General features: G+C 41.8%; 1 protein-coding gene across 1 annotated transcript in view; it reads right to left on the reverse strand.

The window, feature by feature from the left end:
* The window catches only part of fam189a1 (family with sequence similarity 189 member A1), a 140,226-nt gene extending 137,225 nt beyond the window's left edge, over positions 1-3,001 (reverse strand). Inside the window, exon 1 of the mRNA XM_058382379.1 lies at positions 2,156-3,001. Within this exon, the coding sequence (XP_058238362.1) occupies positions 2,156-2,386 (231 nt within the window). The 5' untranslated portion in view covers positions 2,387-3,001. The remainder of the gene's footprint in view (positions 1-2,155) is intronic.
* Positions 3,002-15,780: the final 12,779 nt, after the last annotated feature.

Genomic DNA, 15,780 nt, shown 5'->3' on the forward strand with positions numbered 1-15,780 from the left:
TATCCCACCCACTAACAGGTGCCATGATGAGGAGATCATCAGTCTTATTCACTTCACCTCTCACTGCTCACAATGTTATGCCTGATCGGTGTATATTTTCAGAATCAGACTGAATCGTGACACCAATTTACTCAAATGCGGACTAGAGTGTATCGTTACTCCCCTGGCTGTTACTATAGAAATAATATTAGATGTGTTAAAGTGAGCCTGTGGTCTGGAACTACGGTCAGAGCTGCGTTAAACAGAAATCTAATCCACACCTTCAGATTTAAGCAGAGTCCACTGAGGTATAATTCTAATTAGCAAGTAGTCGCTTTCCATAAAAACAATTAAACAAACAAACGACGAAAACCCAAGTGCACAGTAATGCTGCAGATGGAAAGCAGAATAATGGCCCTGATGTCGCACAAGCATTCGTTCGAATTACAGCCAACTCATAAAAGTGAAGAAAAAAAAAGAAAAGTAAACTAAATGAAAGTAAACATGCAAATAATGTTAGCCAGTTTGGAGCTGATAAAGTGTGATCATGATCTCGGCTGTTTAAAAGCTGAAAGTCCTAGAACAAAGGAATAAATAAAGACGTTCCCTGATCTATTCACAAGGCCCGAGGGTTCTGCTGGAACTAAGTGGATTTGCTCTGCATCACTTCAAGCCCTTTTTGACCTTCTTTGTCTTTCCGGAAAGCCTCTGCATGTAGCAGATGTTGACCTTGGACACGACATGAAAACGAAAGTACTAAACCACGGGTAACGCTTCTGAGTTGTCAGCATCCTGACAAAAAGTTTGACCTAAAGATAGCGGTCTATCAAAAACAGAGCGTAGAGGTGTCCTGACATCGTCTTAGGGAGTCCACTAAATAGCTAAGCACCTCAATTCCTGATGTTTTAAAAAAGATAAAAACAAGCTGGACGGATTTTTTTTTATTACCTTTCTGCAAACGCTGGCAGATCACTTCATCACTTCACTGTGGGCATTTAATTTATGGCAGCATTTCATAAAGCATGCGAGATCTGCTGCCAAACCACACGCAGACAACAATGCCAAGTTAAAACCGAGTGCTGCTTGTTCGTTTTAATAAAACTCTGTACACTGTTTTCAGATTCTACACTACCTCCAAACATATCTACAATCAGTTTACTTTTTCGAATGTGCATCTGAACCAACCTCTTAGATTTAACACAACTGCTTCTTTAATGCATCAAATGTATCTTAAACATCTAAAGTTGGACAGAAGATGCCAACAAACCCCTGAGCAGAGGACAGGCAATTGCTTGGGGCCCAAGGTTTCCAGGGAATCCCTGAAGCTAAGGGCCACATCTCGCTATAGCATTTTCAAAATACTATAGAAAGATTAAACAAGAAAACAAAGAAGAGGAGGCAGAACTGTGTAATGTGTTGGAGTTGATGTAATATTAGTAAAACAATTAACCGTGATGACAAGAGGCATCATTTTGGCAAGCAAGCAGCTAGATAACTGTGAGCTGACGCACAGTCTGAAGTGAGTAATGTTCGTTGTTTATCCTGAATCATTTTCTTCATATTTGATATGGTTTGACAGCTTGGTCCTTTTAAAGTATATACAGAATACAAAAGTCAACACTTCTGTACAACACAAAGGTGTTCTTTGTGTCATGTGTGATGTCCGTTGACTAATTACAAAGCTTGTTGTAGCAGTAGATCTAACATTCAGACAGTCATCCTGTACTTCGCTCATCATACTGATCGTTTATCAAGGTAACATGATGGCAATTAAGAAAGCCACTTGGATTTTTCTACCACTGTTCCTATAATGAAATGAGTGGTAGAAAGTCCTATAATTATTATTCCTATAATAATCTGAAGACCCTTCAGACTGTAGATGAGTTTATTGTCATTACAAATGAATAAAAAGTACCTTGTGTTTACAGTAAAGTCAGCTGGAACAGCACAGCTGGACACTAAAACGTGATTGACCGCCGCACAGATTAATTCTTTGAGACTGGTTCAGTGGTTGAGGCTTTGGATTACTAATCAGAAGGTTGTGAGCTCAACTCCCATCACCACCAACCTGCCAGTGTTGGACACTTCAGAAAGACTTTTAACATCAACTGGCTCGAATGTGTCCAGGGGCATTGTAAGCCTCAAGCGAATAAAGTGTCAGTGAGATAAGACTTACCGAGAAGCCGGCCCAGAAAGGACAGGAATGCCTGACTCTGGGAGAGGTAGTAAGAGCCAACGCGGCGAAGCTCACAGCCAGAATGAGACTCCCGAGCACCATCTGCGCCACACCGAGCGACAGCATGAGGCGAGTCCGTGTTCGAAGCTCCCTGAGCCGGGAGAGGCTGCGGGACAGCGCCGCCGGACTCAGAGAGCCGCCTCCTGCTCTCGGCATGGCGTTCACGGGCATGATCGCAACGACAAAAGGGATCGGGGTTCAAGTCGAAAACTTCAATGCAGTACTTCCAAGATTTAGAATTCAGTTATCCAAGCATATGAAGACCGGTGCGCAGCGTGATGCGAGTGCGCACGGAACATCCTGGGCTCTCTTCGTAAACAAATCGGTGGGAGAACCCGTTCTCCCTTAACGTTCTCCCTCTCCTCTCTGTGCTGTCTCACCGTGCTGCTCTTAAGGTGTAGGAGAAGACCGAAGAAGAAGTATCTCCAAAGTAGGTTTTGCAGGAACGGTATCCGGAGAGGGGGATAATGAAAGAAAAAAAAAAAGAAATCGGACAATGTGCACTTTGAGGACGCGCGTACTAGAGGTGATCCATCAAATCCGTGTCAGAGCGTCACGGTTCCCAAAGCGACCAATCGTCCTCCTTCCGTCACCAGTGGTAGTAAGTGACAAAAAAACGGTGATGGAAACAAAATGTAAATAAATAAGTAAATAAATAATGTAAACGGAATTTAATGCGCGCTGTCTTGCGCTGCTGTGAGCTGGATGGTGCGTCCGCGTCCGTCAGGTGATGCAGTATGTGTTAAAAGGCTGCATATGGCGCGTTTCTCTCTCTCTCTCTCTCTCTCTCTCTGTCTCTCTCTCACACACACACACACACACACACACCGCAGCAGTGGCTTTGACACCAAGGACGCGATCACCATCTACTGTCACCGACAGAAGGAAATCTAAATCTCTGGGTTTTGTTCCATCTTCATATTCAGCACATGGGGTATTTAGGAGACGCTTATGGGATGTACAGGTCGTCTTGTGCCTCAAAGACACTCAAGTGAGGACGGAAAGAGTATGCTTTTTAAAATAAATAAATAAATTTGGCTAACATTTTGTGTGCGCATGTAAAACATAAGCCGCATTCAACAATGTCATAGTAAAAAATAACAGGATGTGTGTTATCATTTTCGAAGGTAAGCCATGTTACAAATGAGGTCCGTTTGACACGCATTTGTATTGCAAGACGTGGGAAAATATCTTCTAAAATATCCCCACCTAGAGGGCGAACGTGGGAACTGCGTAATTGCGCTAGTGACACGTTTTTCACACAAAGCGTGAACTGATCCGAGTATCGTGTTCAGATAACTGTGAGAGGAAGCATGCGAAAGCAGCCACACAGTCCAGCCTAGAGTCAGAGAAATAAACCTTACACCAATTCACTGGTGTACCATCGAGATGACTGGTTTTATATCTGTAGCGCGTAATTAGATTTTAAAGGATTTACGGTCCAGTCGGTGGTCATTTAGCTGCAAGTCTGTACCTTAAATTGTTCTTAAAGGTTTAACCATAAAACCTGAAGGTACCACTGCAGCTATAAGGGAAAGAAGTACAGCTTATTACCTGCTTTCTGTTCAGAGAGTGTAAGCTTTCACTCAGCTCCAGAATTATTAGCAGTTAATTTATTCATTCGTCTTCTCTCAAGCTCTTTCGGATCACAGCAAATGTAAATTCCCAAATCTGTGCTCATATAGTGAGAAGTGGATTGTGTTTGTCTTTTGGGATGTACATATTCCGCTCAAGAGACCTCCTCTCACTAGCACAACGCTATCAGGAAACTCAAACATCTATCCTCTTTCTCTGCATTCTGTCCCTCCTGTCCTGCTCCAGTTAAGAAAAGTGACCCAGCAATGCAGCGAGGTGGAGGTGGATGGGGAGGAAATGGATGTGCTGAGAGATTTGTCACTGTGCTGTGCTTCAACTCTAGGAGGGAGGTGATTTAACACACTTCAGTCTCTCCTGCTGTCACTAAACACTTCACTTTACCACTGATTCAGGGAGGAACACAGTCATAATCACAGGAAAACAAAATTCATATAAAATATAGGCGGAGAGAGGCAGAGAGGGGGAGGAAGAATGAGGGAGAGAGAGAGACAGAGAGAGGGAGAAGGAGAGAGGGGGGGGGCACTAGAAAGAGAGATAGTAAGGGGGGAGTGAGAGAGAGAAAGAGGGAGAGAGAGAGAGAGAGAGACAGAGTGGTAGAGAGAGAGAGGGAGGGAGGGAGAGAGAGAGAAAAAGAGAGGGAGAGAGAGAGTCAGGCTTCATGTCTTTTATGAAATGAATATGAATTATGGACAGAGAGAAAGATACGCTACATTAAGATGAAATATAGGAACAGCTGGAGACGGACGCTCTGAGACATACATTAAAAAAATATTAGTAATCTCAGTGGTTCTTCTGTTTTCCCTCTGTGTTCTAGTGTTGTAGAACCCATCAGTTCTGTTCATCAGTTCATCAGCCGTCCAATCAGAAAGGATTTCAAGCAGAACACGGAGAACCAACCGATGAATAGTGACCAGGGGACCATCTGCAATACACTTAAAACAAAAAGAGAAATCTTAAGGGTTCTTCGGTTGTCCCTCTCTGTTCCAGTGTTGTAGAACCCTTTAACTGACTTCTTACCTCTCAGAAAGGGTGTCCGGTAGAACCTTATTAGGAAACTAAAGAACCCTGTACCAGGTACCAGTACAGTTTAGAGAAATATTTAACACCAGGTTCTGGGATATTAAGAAGAAAAGAATGAGCGGTGGTTTGGATTTGGATTCTTTAAGAGTTCTTAATTTGCAAAAGAAGGGTTCTACTTGTACTGCAGAATTTGAAGCACGATATTTTTACGCGCTGTATCTGCAGCTTATATTTTACAGACGTTTTAAATTGAACTGTTAATCAATGAGGAGGTTCATGCTAATAAAAAGAACCTTGCGTTTAGTGCTAACATCAGAGCGAGGGCTAACATCTGACTCTTATTGGACAAGTCGAGCATTTGTTTATTCAAGAGTAAGGAAACCTTGAAGATACGTGGCATGAGAAATCATGCTTCTTTTTTTGTAAAGTGTGTGGAAACAATAACATGATAACAAAGAAAAAAAAGACAGCATTGTGTCAGTTCCCTGTACCTCATTTTTTGGGGCAGGGGTAGAACAGAGTAAAAGAGACAGATATAACGTTTAACGTATATAACGTTAAGTCATAAACACATCACGATGTGGACGGAGATGATGAGCTAAGCAAAGCCTAACAGGCTCACGATTGTTTGGAGCTGATGGAGCTTCCTGATCTTCTCCTGCTATTTCCTGTCATAATAAATTACATTAAAAAGGGACTCGGAGTGAAGGACAGAGGCATTGATGAGGTGAATGGATTACAGCGTCTCCTCTTTAACACGGAATTGCAGCAGAACTGCCACAATGGGTCCTGGAATATAACGGAACGCCTCCCAAACTGCTCCAGAAGCCTTGAGCGCAGATCACCGCAGGCCTCAGATAAGGCGCATAATTCATATTTTAATTAATAGCGATGTGGAATTGAGCCTCTGAGGGCAGCGGGGCTCGATTCGTCAGGCTTATCTCCAAACTGAGAGATGTCACATGCATAATTCTGCAGTGTCTATTTCTTTCCCTCGTTCTCTCAGACAGACGCTCCCACAGGTTCCAAGGCTTGAATGCCAGTGCAGTTGGCAGACTAGCATCCACTGCTGATCGAATGAGTCAGCACACACACACACACACACACACACACACACGCGCACCATCATTTCTCACACAAGCTAAGATTTAACACCCACGCTGTGGAAAATTAAAGTACAGCTGACTCCGTTCCCTGAACCGTTTCTCAGTCTGCTAGTTCAGAGGTGGAACAGATTCGATTCTAGATGGCGAGAGTTCTGTACACATAACTTGTTGGAAATAACGTATAGCTTGTTGAGATTGAAATTGCTTTGGACTCTACAGTTTGGTCTCAATTCTCCGGCTTGGGACTTTCTTCTCAACCTGGAGATGTTAGGTGTGGCTCTGTAGCACTGGTGTGTCAACTCTTACTCCATGGCTAGAAACTCTTTGCCTGAGTGGCTTAGGCTTCTGGTCTCAATTTGGACTCGCTTGTCAAACACCATAAAAGAGAGACTGGAAAAGAGCGGGTGTGCAACATACTGTACGCTGTCATGGTCCAGATGTAAAGTCTTACGTTGGGTTGAGCAGCTCATGGGCTGAAAAATCCTCTTTGAGCACTCAGACTGCTGTTTCCATCACATACGACTGTTCTGTATTAACTGTTTGAGATTTCTTTTCTTGCTCTGTGTTCTGATTGATGACTTCTATAAAGCGTATCTTTAGTTTGTACTCATCTTTCAGCTCTCTTTCTGTTCTGTCATTTGGAAAAATCTTGGCCTGTTTTTTTCATTTTGTCACATCTCGCCCCAAGCCCTGGGGTGTGTGTGAGACGTGTGTCCTGAGTGACGCTGTACGCTACAGGCTACAACAGCGGCTGTCTAGACGTGTGCCGAGGTCAGAAAGGGGTCGTTGTTTTAGCCGTCTGTCAGAATATGCCTCTCGTGCACGCAGACATGTTAACCTGCGCTCTCGCACGCAATGCGTCTATAGTGAACCTCTTGGCTGGTGCAAAGCCTGAAGCAGCACATTACAGGGTAAAAGCCAAATGAGGATTAAACCCGGGCTTAGAGAGGGATTATAGTAATGGAACAGTGGGTCTGTAATCACAACTGGAGCACCGAGCTGAAAACACACAGCCTAGACTTACAGCAAGAAATGTGCATGGTGTGTGGAGTTTCTGGAATGCTACGACATGCTAATAAAATATTAACCGTAATAATTAATAATGGAAGACACTCGCAGAAAGACTGGGACACAGAAAAGGAGAATTCTTTTTAGAATTTGGCAATGATGTGAATAAAATTCTCCACTGAGGGATTATATTCCATATTTTTAAAAAATCCTGTACTAGTAAATCGCTATTTGTACATTCAGATATAATTTCTTTAATTGAAATAATGAGCTATTTAAAAATATCATTAACCACAACAGGTCAGTGGATGATTCTGTATCTCTGAAATGATTGTTCTTGGGAGCCTGAATCTTCCTAATCCTGAATACACATTTAGATTTCTACTGAATAGTTTCATGGTGTAAATAAATCATCAATTATTATTATTTCTCTCTGTTGTATAAATACAAACAGGGCTTGGCTGTCTACTTTCATCAAACGGAGTCCTCGTTTTTAAATCTTTTCTTAATTTGCTTGTTCGATTTTTTATGGGCGGCTTTTCAGGAATGCACGACGCGGACGACGAACCGCTTTTCCATTAGGGCCGTTCGATTCGTAGAAATTTTGGAGTTGACTCCTAATTAACGAGCCTGTAAACCAGAAACAGATCAATGAACACAGATATAAAGTGGTTGTTAAACTCTGACAGTATAAAACGAACTTTCCAGCATCCATCATGCTGTTACAGATAAAAATAAAGAGATAATGATAAGATCTTGTGTATAAGAAAGCATATAATAGGTTTTCTTTGTCTATACTGATAAATGATTCATTATTATGGCAACACATAACAACACACACTGGACTTTTATCCCACACAGAAACTGATTATACAGTGGAACCTCGCCATAGGAATTTAATTGGTTCTGGAGGCAAGTTCTTAAGGTGAAAATTTATATTACGGAACTAATTTTCCCATAAGAAATAATGTAAATGTAGATAATCCGTTCCAGCTCCCAAAAATATGACCAATATGACCGATATGAAGCGTATGTAAACTGTATGGCTGCTCACAAAGAACTGACCCAAGCCAAGCATTCCATGTCAAGGCTCCTCACAGGAAGTCGTGCCACCAAGCTTGGGCTAAAAATAGAACAGACCGCCCACACCACCAATCTGTCAACAAAAAAACACCCGAAAAATCACCTAGCTTTTGAACGCATGTCGAAGGAAACGCTGGTATCGAGGGTCGAGTCTTTAGAAACAGCTTTTACTGAATGAAAAAAAAATCTGTTGCCTTGCCTTGGCTTTCCACTGATGCTAACAAGTTTTGAACGTAAGCGCGACTTAGCCAGGGTTCGGTTTGTTTGAATGCTGAAAATGCTTCATATTCCGATACAAATTCCTTGCAAAATTTCGATTCTTTAACATCTGTTGAATTCTCAATTCTGATTGGTCAATAGATTTCATTTTCAATTAAAGTAGCTGCAGCTGTGAATTCCAGGTTTGTAGAATTGTGCTTGTTCTAATGAGTTTCTATAGCAACAACAAATCCAAAATAATATTGATATTGATTTTCCATAAGGAGTCTCCAATGTCTCCTTTGTTAGACTCAGAGCCAAAAATTAAATGTGAGTCCTGACATTGGAGTAACGTCTCTGTAACATAACAAGCTGCATTTTTTTGTAAATTATTATTAACTTCAAGAGAGTGAGAAATAATAGATATGAGGGAACGATTGTTTGGAGCTGCTAATTTGTTTCAGGGATGTTCCAGTACATTAAACGCAGCTATTAACAGATAAAAATATGAAAATAAATAGAAAATTGTAATCGGTGGGAAATTTCTGTGGTTTGAAAGGAATGAAACGCGTTAGGGATATAACAGTAAAATTGTCCAATAATCATACACATGTATTTGTCACTAACGTTTCTACTAAATAGTTTCCATGTACGATGTCTTTACTTTCGCTTGAAAGGTCTTTGCTATTGTGTACACCAGAAATTCGATTCAAGAAGGACACAAAGAGATGCTTCGGTTAGAGATCGGCTACAGAGAGAGAGAGATTGAAGAACTAAAACGCACCATTCATTCTTATAGTCCCTCGGTTTCCAGCGCCCCGCTCATTCATTTGCAGTGTGACGGGACTGGGTTCGGTCCCATTAAAGTCATCCGTCTTTCCTGTATCACTTAAAGCAGCTGTAATTGCTCAGCCGGAGCTAAGAAGCAAAGCTCGTCTGTCTGAATTAAGCTCCCCGCCTATTATTTCCCGTGATGTTTGGCTTCTCCAGTAACGCGGCTAACGTTGCTAGCGGGAAAGACTTTCATTTGTATAGGAACGTCATATGTTTTAGATTAGCGCTGCTTCCCTCATGGTGTGGCCGTGAGCTCGCTGGACCTCTTCTCTCCATCTACAACAACATGTGTGGTGCCAAATTGTGCAACAAAAAAAAAAATCTCAGGTTTATTTAAGAAAAGCTGTGTATTAAAGTAAAATTGTGTGTGTGTGTGTGTGTTTCTTCCTCTCTGAGACTTAAGCGCAAGAGCTATTTATGTTTATTTCATAATATGGCTTGAAGAGGAGGATTGGAGAAGCTCAGTGAATTCATGTTTGCTTGATGAATGCTCGAGTTAATTGTCAAGGTGCTTCAGGTCTTTGACTGAAGAGCGCTCTCTTAAGGCTTGCTGTTCACCTGCAGCGTGTGATTCGGTAGTACACACTGCTGGGAGGATGCAGACCGTGAAGAACGCTGAGAACACTTACGTGGAGTAATGTGTGATGAGGAAATGTATGAGATCCAGAGCCTTTAGATGACAATTAGATGAATAAAGACTAAATAAAAGTGAAAATATGTACAAGGGAAATCTTGTGCTCATTAAGTTTAAGACGAGTATATTAAAAGATGCAGACTTTAGACGTGTTTCGGAAGCGGCGACTTGAATCTAAAAATGTTGTTAATATTGACTCGGGGAGGAAAATTCCTCGTATTTAGAGTCGGCAGCTTCTTTATTCAGATTATTCAAATCACCTGGGTGTAGGTCATGCCTCAGAGATTTCCAGATTTTCTTGAGTAAAAGCATCTGAGACTGGGTTTTTTTCGTCTAGACCACTGACTTTAAACACAAGCACTTGCTTTTTGAAACACTTGGGAGAGAAAAGGCAGGTTTGGGTCAGGGTTTTTTTTCTCTTTTTGCTGTCAAATCTAAAAGAAGTCACTATTATATCGCTGACTAGTATTAGTTTTATTTATCACCTTAATCACTGGTTAATTAAATGGCTTCTGTGTTCGTTATAAAATAGAGCTGGCTCCAGCATTTTACTGTTAATGTTCATGTTTAAAAAAGAATGGATGTTCCTCTCATTTTGTCTCGTTCTCAACGATTTTACGAGACAATTTTGTGACCTTAGTGTAAATCATTATTAAGTCACCTGAGATACTGAGGAGAATCTGGTCCAGGCTTGTGGCTTGATTTCAGCTGAGATCTTCTGATAAATAACTTCATCATTCCTGCTGAGCTCTTCTTATATAAAGAAAGAAAGAAAGAAAGAAAGAAAGAAAGAAAATCAGGCTGATTGCATGCTGCTACTGAAAACACAACTAAACTGTTTTCAAGTCTTTCAGCCATGTGGATGTGTGTGTGCTAAAACAGCACTTAAATCCGTCCTTGAGAACATCTCAGAACAAACAGGAGATATCCATCACCATGAGAAAGCTATCTCTTTATCCACCGTCCTTCATCCCTTAACCCTGAGCGGTCTGTATGGAGGACATGGTGGTAGAAGTAGCACACTGTCGAACTCAGGCATCGGTACTGAGAGTGCAAACCACAAATTCTCTCTATTTATGAGAAGTTAGCATATATAATTGAATAGACTAAACCATTCACAGTCAGAGACGTTGAAGCTGGATATGATAAACTTCCCTGAAGGTGTGAATGAGTGTGTGTTTCTAGTGATGGGCTGGTGTCTAATCCAGGGTATATTCCTGCCACACAAACAGTGTGAACCTGATCACAGCCAAGTGGTTACTGAAGATCGATTTCATTCATTATTAAAATAATTAACTGGATATACACCAACCAGGCATGACATTATGACCACCTGCCTAATAATGTTGCTGCCAAAACAACCCTGACCCTTCAAGGCATGGACTCCAGTAGATCCCTGAAGGTGTGCTGTGGTATCTGGCACCAAGATGTTAGCAGCAGATCCTTTAAGTCCTGTAAGTTGCGAGGTGGATCGGACTTGTTTGTCCAGCACATCCCACAGATGCTGGATTGGATTGAGATGTAGGGAATTTGGAGGCCAAGTCAACACCTCGAACTCGTTACTGTGTTCATCAAACCATTCCTGAACTATTTTTGCTTTGTGGCACGGAGCATTATCCTGCTGAAAGAGGCCACAGCCATCAGCAACAGCCACTGAGCAACAGTAGCTCATCTGTTGGATCGGATCAGACGGGCCAGCATTTTTTGCTCCCCACATGCATCAGTGAGCTTTGGCTGCCCGTCGCCGGTTCACCACTGTTCCTTCCTTGGACCACTTGTGATCACTGCAGACCGGGAACACCCCACAAGAGCTGCAGTTTTCTCAGTGCTCATAGTGTTATGGCTGATCGGTGTAGATGAGAACGAAGCATTGGGTTGTATATTTTGCCAAAAACCTGAGAGTGAAAAGTCTGTCTAGTCAGTGTTACATCTGTATGTTGATTGATTTAAAGCAAACCGCCTACCATGCGGAAGGCCCGGGTTCAATTCCCAGTCAGTACCCAAACCCCATCCACTGGATGCCCCAAGCCCGGATAAAAATGGGAGGGTTGTGTCAGGAAGGGCATCTGGTGTAAAACCTGTGCCAAGTTGTCGTGCGGACCAGGGAGCAGCCGAAAGATCAACAACTTGTATACTTAAACTTGCGATTAACCAATTGGGAACTGTGAGTTACAGAAATAAGACCTCTTGTCGAATGCGGCGTTAGATAACGTATGATTTTACTGGATCTTTTACTATCCCCTTTTGAGGAAATTAAAGTGTGACTGTAGACTGAATGTAAAAATACATTACTTGTGAATAATTTTGCATGGAAACATTTTGACAATGCGCCGTAACGGCAGTCCGTTAATCCGGTCTCGCACCTGTGCTGAGAGTTCACATTTACACCCTGATATATTTACGAGGTTCTGGGCTGTTAATGTGCTGTAAAGAGCCGGCAGCCAGCTGGTGTTGTTATCGCTGTCAGGCGATCGTGATGGGAAACTGCTGTGGTGGGGTTATTTGATGAGGAATCGGTAATGGTGCCAAATTCGATCCTCATTTACGCGTCCATCCTCTATTCTCCACGGCGCGCCGACTGCGCGTCAGGGAAACGCTGGTGTAGCACTTTGTTGTGATGCGAAAGCTAGACGAGAGTTCTGTTCGACTCTCCGACAAACAAGCAATCACATGTGCTGACTCGCCTTTAATCCTCTAAAAGATTTCATCCGTATGGGGTTTTTTCTTCTTCTTAAGACTGATTTTCTGGACTTTGGATACATTATCCAGTCAAATGAGATTCACGTCATTGCGCAAAATCGTGGTTAAGATTGATGGTCTGAGTCAGGCGTGGGAAAACTAAAACCAGGTGTCTCGGGATGCCACACACACACACACACACACACACGTGTTAGAGATCTTATTGTCTTTTTTTTCCTTCACCAAAGAGAGGGCTCTGTTTTCCATGACACGACTCCGATCGGACCTGACAGCAGCACCTGCACTGAGACGGAAAACTATTTCTTTTGTCAGGAGTTCGATTCGATTATAGCTCCGGTGACACTGATGGAAATGATGTCGTGCAAAACTTTCCCTGCTTGGACTTTGCTGTGTAAGTGTTTCAAAAATTTATCGTTGGCCCTAAGCCCCCAGTAAACCATGCAGTTACACAGGGTAGGGTATGTCGGCTCTGATAAACTAATAACACAGTAGAGTGAATGTTTATGTCTGTAAACCTATTAATCTTAATGAAGTTAAAATGGAAATATAAATAGCTTGACTTTGTACGCTTGCACCCCTGCTCCAAACCTCATGCTGCACCCAAGGATTATTCCATGCATAAGGCATCAAAGGATTCATTCAGGATTCACAGGAACTCATATATGCCTTGAAAAGCCAGCCAGATGAAGTACCCCAGCAGACAGCATTACTTTCCAGCCTTTGATGCACACAAAATGTCTATTCATTATAATAATAATAATCATCATTATTTTGCAATCCTGAAAAACTGTATCTTTCTCCACAGAAGAAGAAATGGTTTCAGATCCTCAAGGATCAGAAGATCTAATATAAAATACACTGACCAGGCATAACATTATGACCACCTGCCTAATATTGTGTTGGTCCCCCTTTTGCTGTCGAAATAGCCCTGACCCATCCTGCACTATGTATTCTGACCCCTTTCTATCAGAACCAGCATTAACTTCTTCAGCAATTTGAGCAACAGCAGCTCGTCTGTTGGATCGGATCACACGGTCCAACCTTCTCTCCCCACGTCTATCAATGTGCCTTGGCCATCCATGACCCTGTCTCCGGTTCACCACTGTTCCTTCCTTGGACCACTTTTGATAGATACTGACCACTGCAGACCGGGAACACCCCACAAGAGCTGCAGTTTTGGAGATGCTCTGATCCAGTGGTCTAACCATCACAATTTGGCCCTTCGTCAAACTCGCTCAAATCCTTACACTTGTCCATTTTTCCTGCTTCTAACATCAACTTTGAGGACAAAGTGTTCACTTGCTGCGTAATATATCCCACCCACTAACAGGTGCCATGATGAGGGGATACTCAGTCTTATTCACTTCACCTCTCAGTGGTCATAATGTTATAGCTGATCTGTGAAGATTACCTGCTGATTCCCTCACCTATCATGTGACAGCAACCAATGGACTCTATGCACGACCCACTGCCTACGTATTTCCAGTAAAATCTCAGTAGTACATGACCTTCCGGTCAATTTTTTTGATTAACTAGTAATTACAAATAATCATTTTATATTTTTATTGAGTTCAAGAAGCTTTAAGTGTCTTTGGTGTAAAGGATCAACGTCTATGTATTGCTGCCTCCTGTTATTTGACACATCCTCAAGGTTTAATTCTGTGGTTAGTTTCCATACTTTCCCTTTGGACAAGGAAACACATAAAAAAAGGATTCTCACAGACAGGTACGATTGGCTGGTTATATTGTGATACACAAGACGAGAGAGAGAGAGAGAGAGAAATGCCATCCGACCCAAAGCAAATTTTTATTTCATTGGAAAAAAACCTAGATGTAATTGTAAATTCTTATCACCTACCGCTTGCTAATATTATAAACAGCAGCTATGCTAATTCTTTTCTACTTGTTTCCCTTTTTCTGCCCTTGAGATTGCATCTAGAGAGTGTGCCTTCTCCAGGCCTGTTCCGCTTCGTGAAGTTTTCAGACCTTCAGTGAGAAGAGGCCGACCCTGCGAGTATCCTGAGGCATCAAGCTCCAGCTGGATTCTGCTTCGTGAAAATTTCGGAAATTGGAAGAGAAGATGCCGGCCCCATGTGGACTTTGAGGACAACGACCTCCTAATCAATACACACAATAACATTCTACATATGCTGTATCTCCATCACACAACTCCAACTGACTGTGGAAAGGACATTGTTCATAATAACTCTCTGGTGCTTATAATGATTTATAATAACTCTCTGGTGTCGCCCAAATGAGGATGAGGATCCTTTTTGAGTCTGGTTCCTCTCAAGGTTTCCTCCTCATCATCTAAGGGAGTTTTTTCTCACCACAGTCACCTCAGGCTTCTCATTAGGGATGATTTTGTCTAACATTAACTTGGACTTCTGTACTATATTTCTCATGTTCTGTAAAGCTGCTTTGAGACAATGTTCATTGTTAAAAATGTAACTAAATTAATTAAATTCAATTTAATTCTAACTTAATTTTGATTTAACTTAATAAAAATTCATTCTTTTTTTTTTTTTATTATTCTTTCTTGATGTTTTTGTCCTGGAGTGTTTACAGCCAACTTTACGAAAATCAAATTTTCTTTAAATTGTGAAATTTAACTACAAATTTCAAATTCTTTAAGAACCTTATAGCCTTTTTGTTAATTACTTCCATCCTAGTTTTCTGTAATAACCGTACGCTAATATCGCCTTCAGTAAGAATTCACTCGTTTCGAGTCTCGTTACAATCCGAGGTGTGAGCTGCAATGCTGCAACACAGAAACATCTGATTGCCAATAGATTCTTCGCTCACTGAATTTTTAATATGCACCATTTACAAATGTAATATCTGTACACTCTGGAGTGTCTATATTGCAATCCGGAGAAGGCCACGCTGTGTTTTTCTGCACTGCACACTGCGGGCTCTGGAGACGGGAAACAATCTGATTTAAATGATAATCTGATGCTGTTCTCAGAAGCTTTCTGCAACAGGCTAAAATGAACTTTTGTCCTCACAGGGAGATGATTTCTCTCCTGCTTTTGTGAATTATTCAGCTGCTGTGGTGCGCGTGTGTGTGTCAGAGAGACACAGAGAGAGAGAAAGAGAGACCAGAGACAGACAGGACAGAGATAGAGAGATAGAGAGATAGATAGATAGATAGATAGATAGATAGATAGATAGATAGATAGATAGACAGACAGACAGACAAGAGAGAGACAGACAGACCAGAAACAGACAGATGGACCAGAGAGACAGACAGACCAGAAACAGAGAAAGACAGACAGACAGACCAGAGACAAAGACAGATAGAGAGAGATAGAGAGAGAGAGAGAGAATGACAACCCAACCCACACTGTCTCCTGGCATTACAAGATTCATGCATCAATTACACA

The sequence above is a fragment of the Hemibagrus wyckioides genome, linkage group LG27 (genome assembly GCF_019097595.1).
Source record: "Hemibagrus wyckioides isolate EC202008001 linkage group LG27, SWU_Hwy_1.0, whole genome shotgun sequence".
Taxonomy (NCBI): Eukaryota; Metazoa; Chordata; class Actinopteri; order Siluriformes; family Bagridae; genus Hemibagrus; species Hemibagrus wyckioides.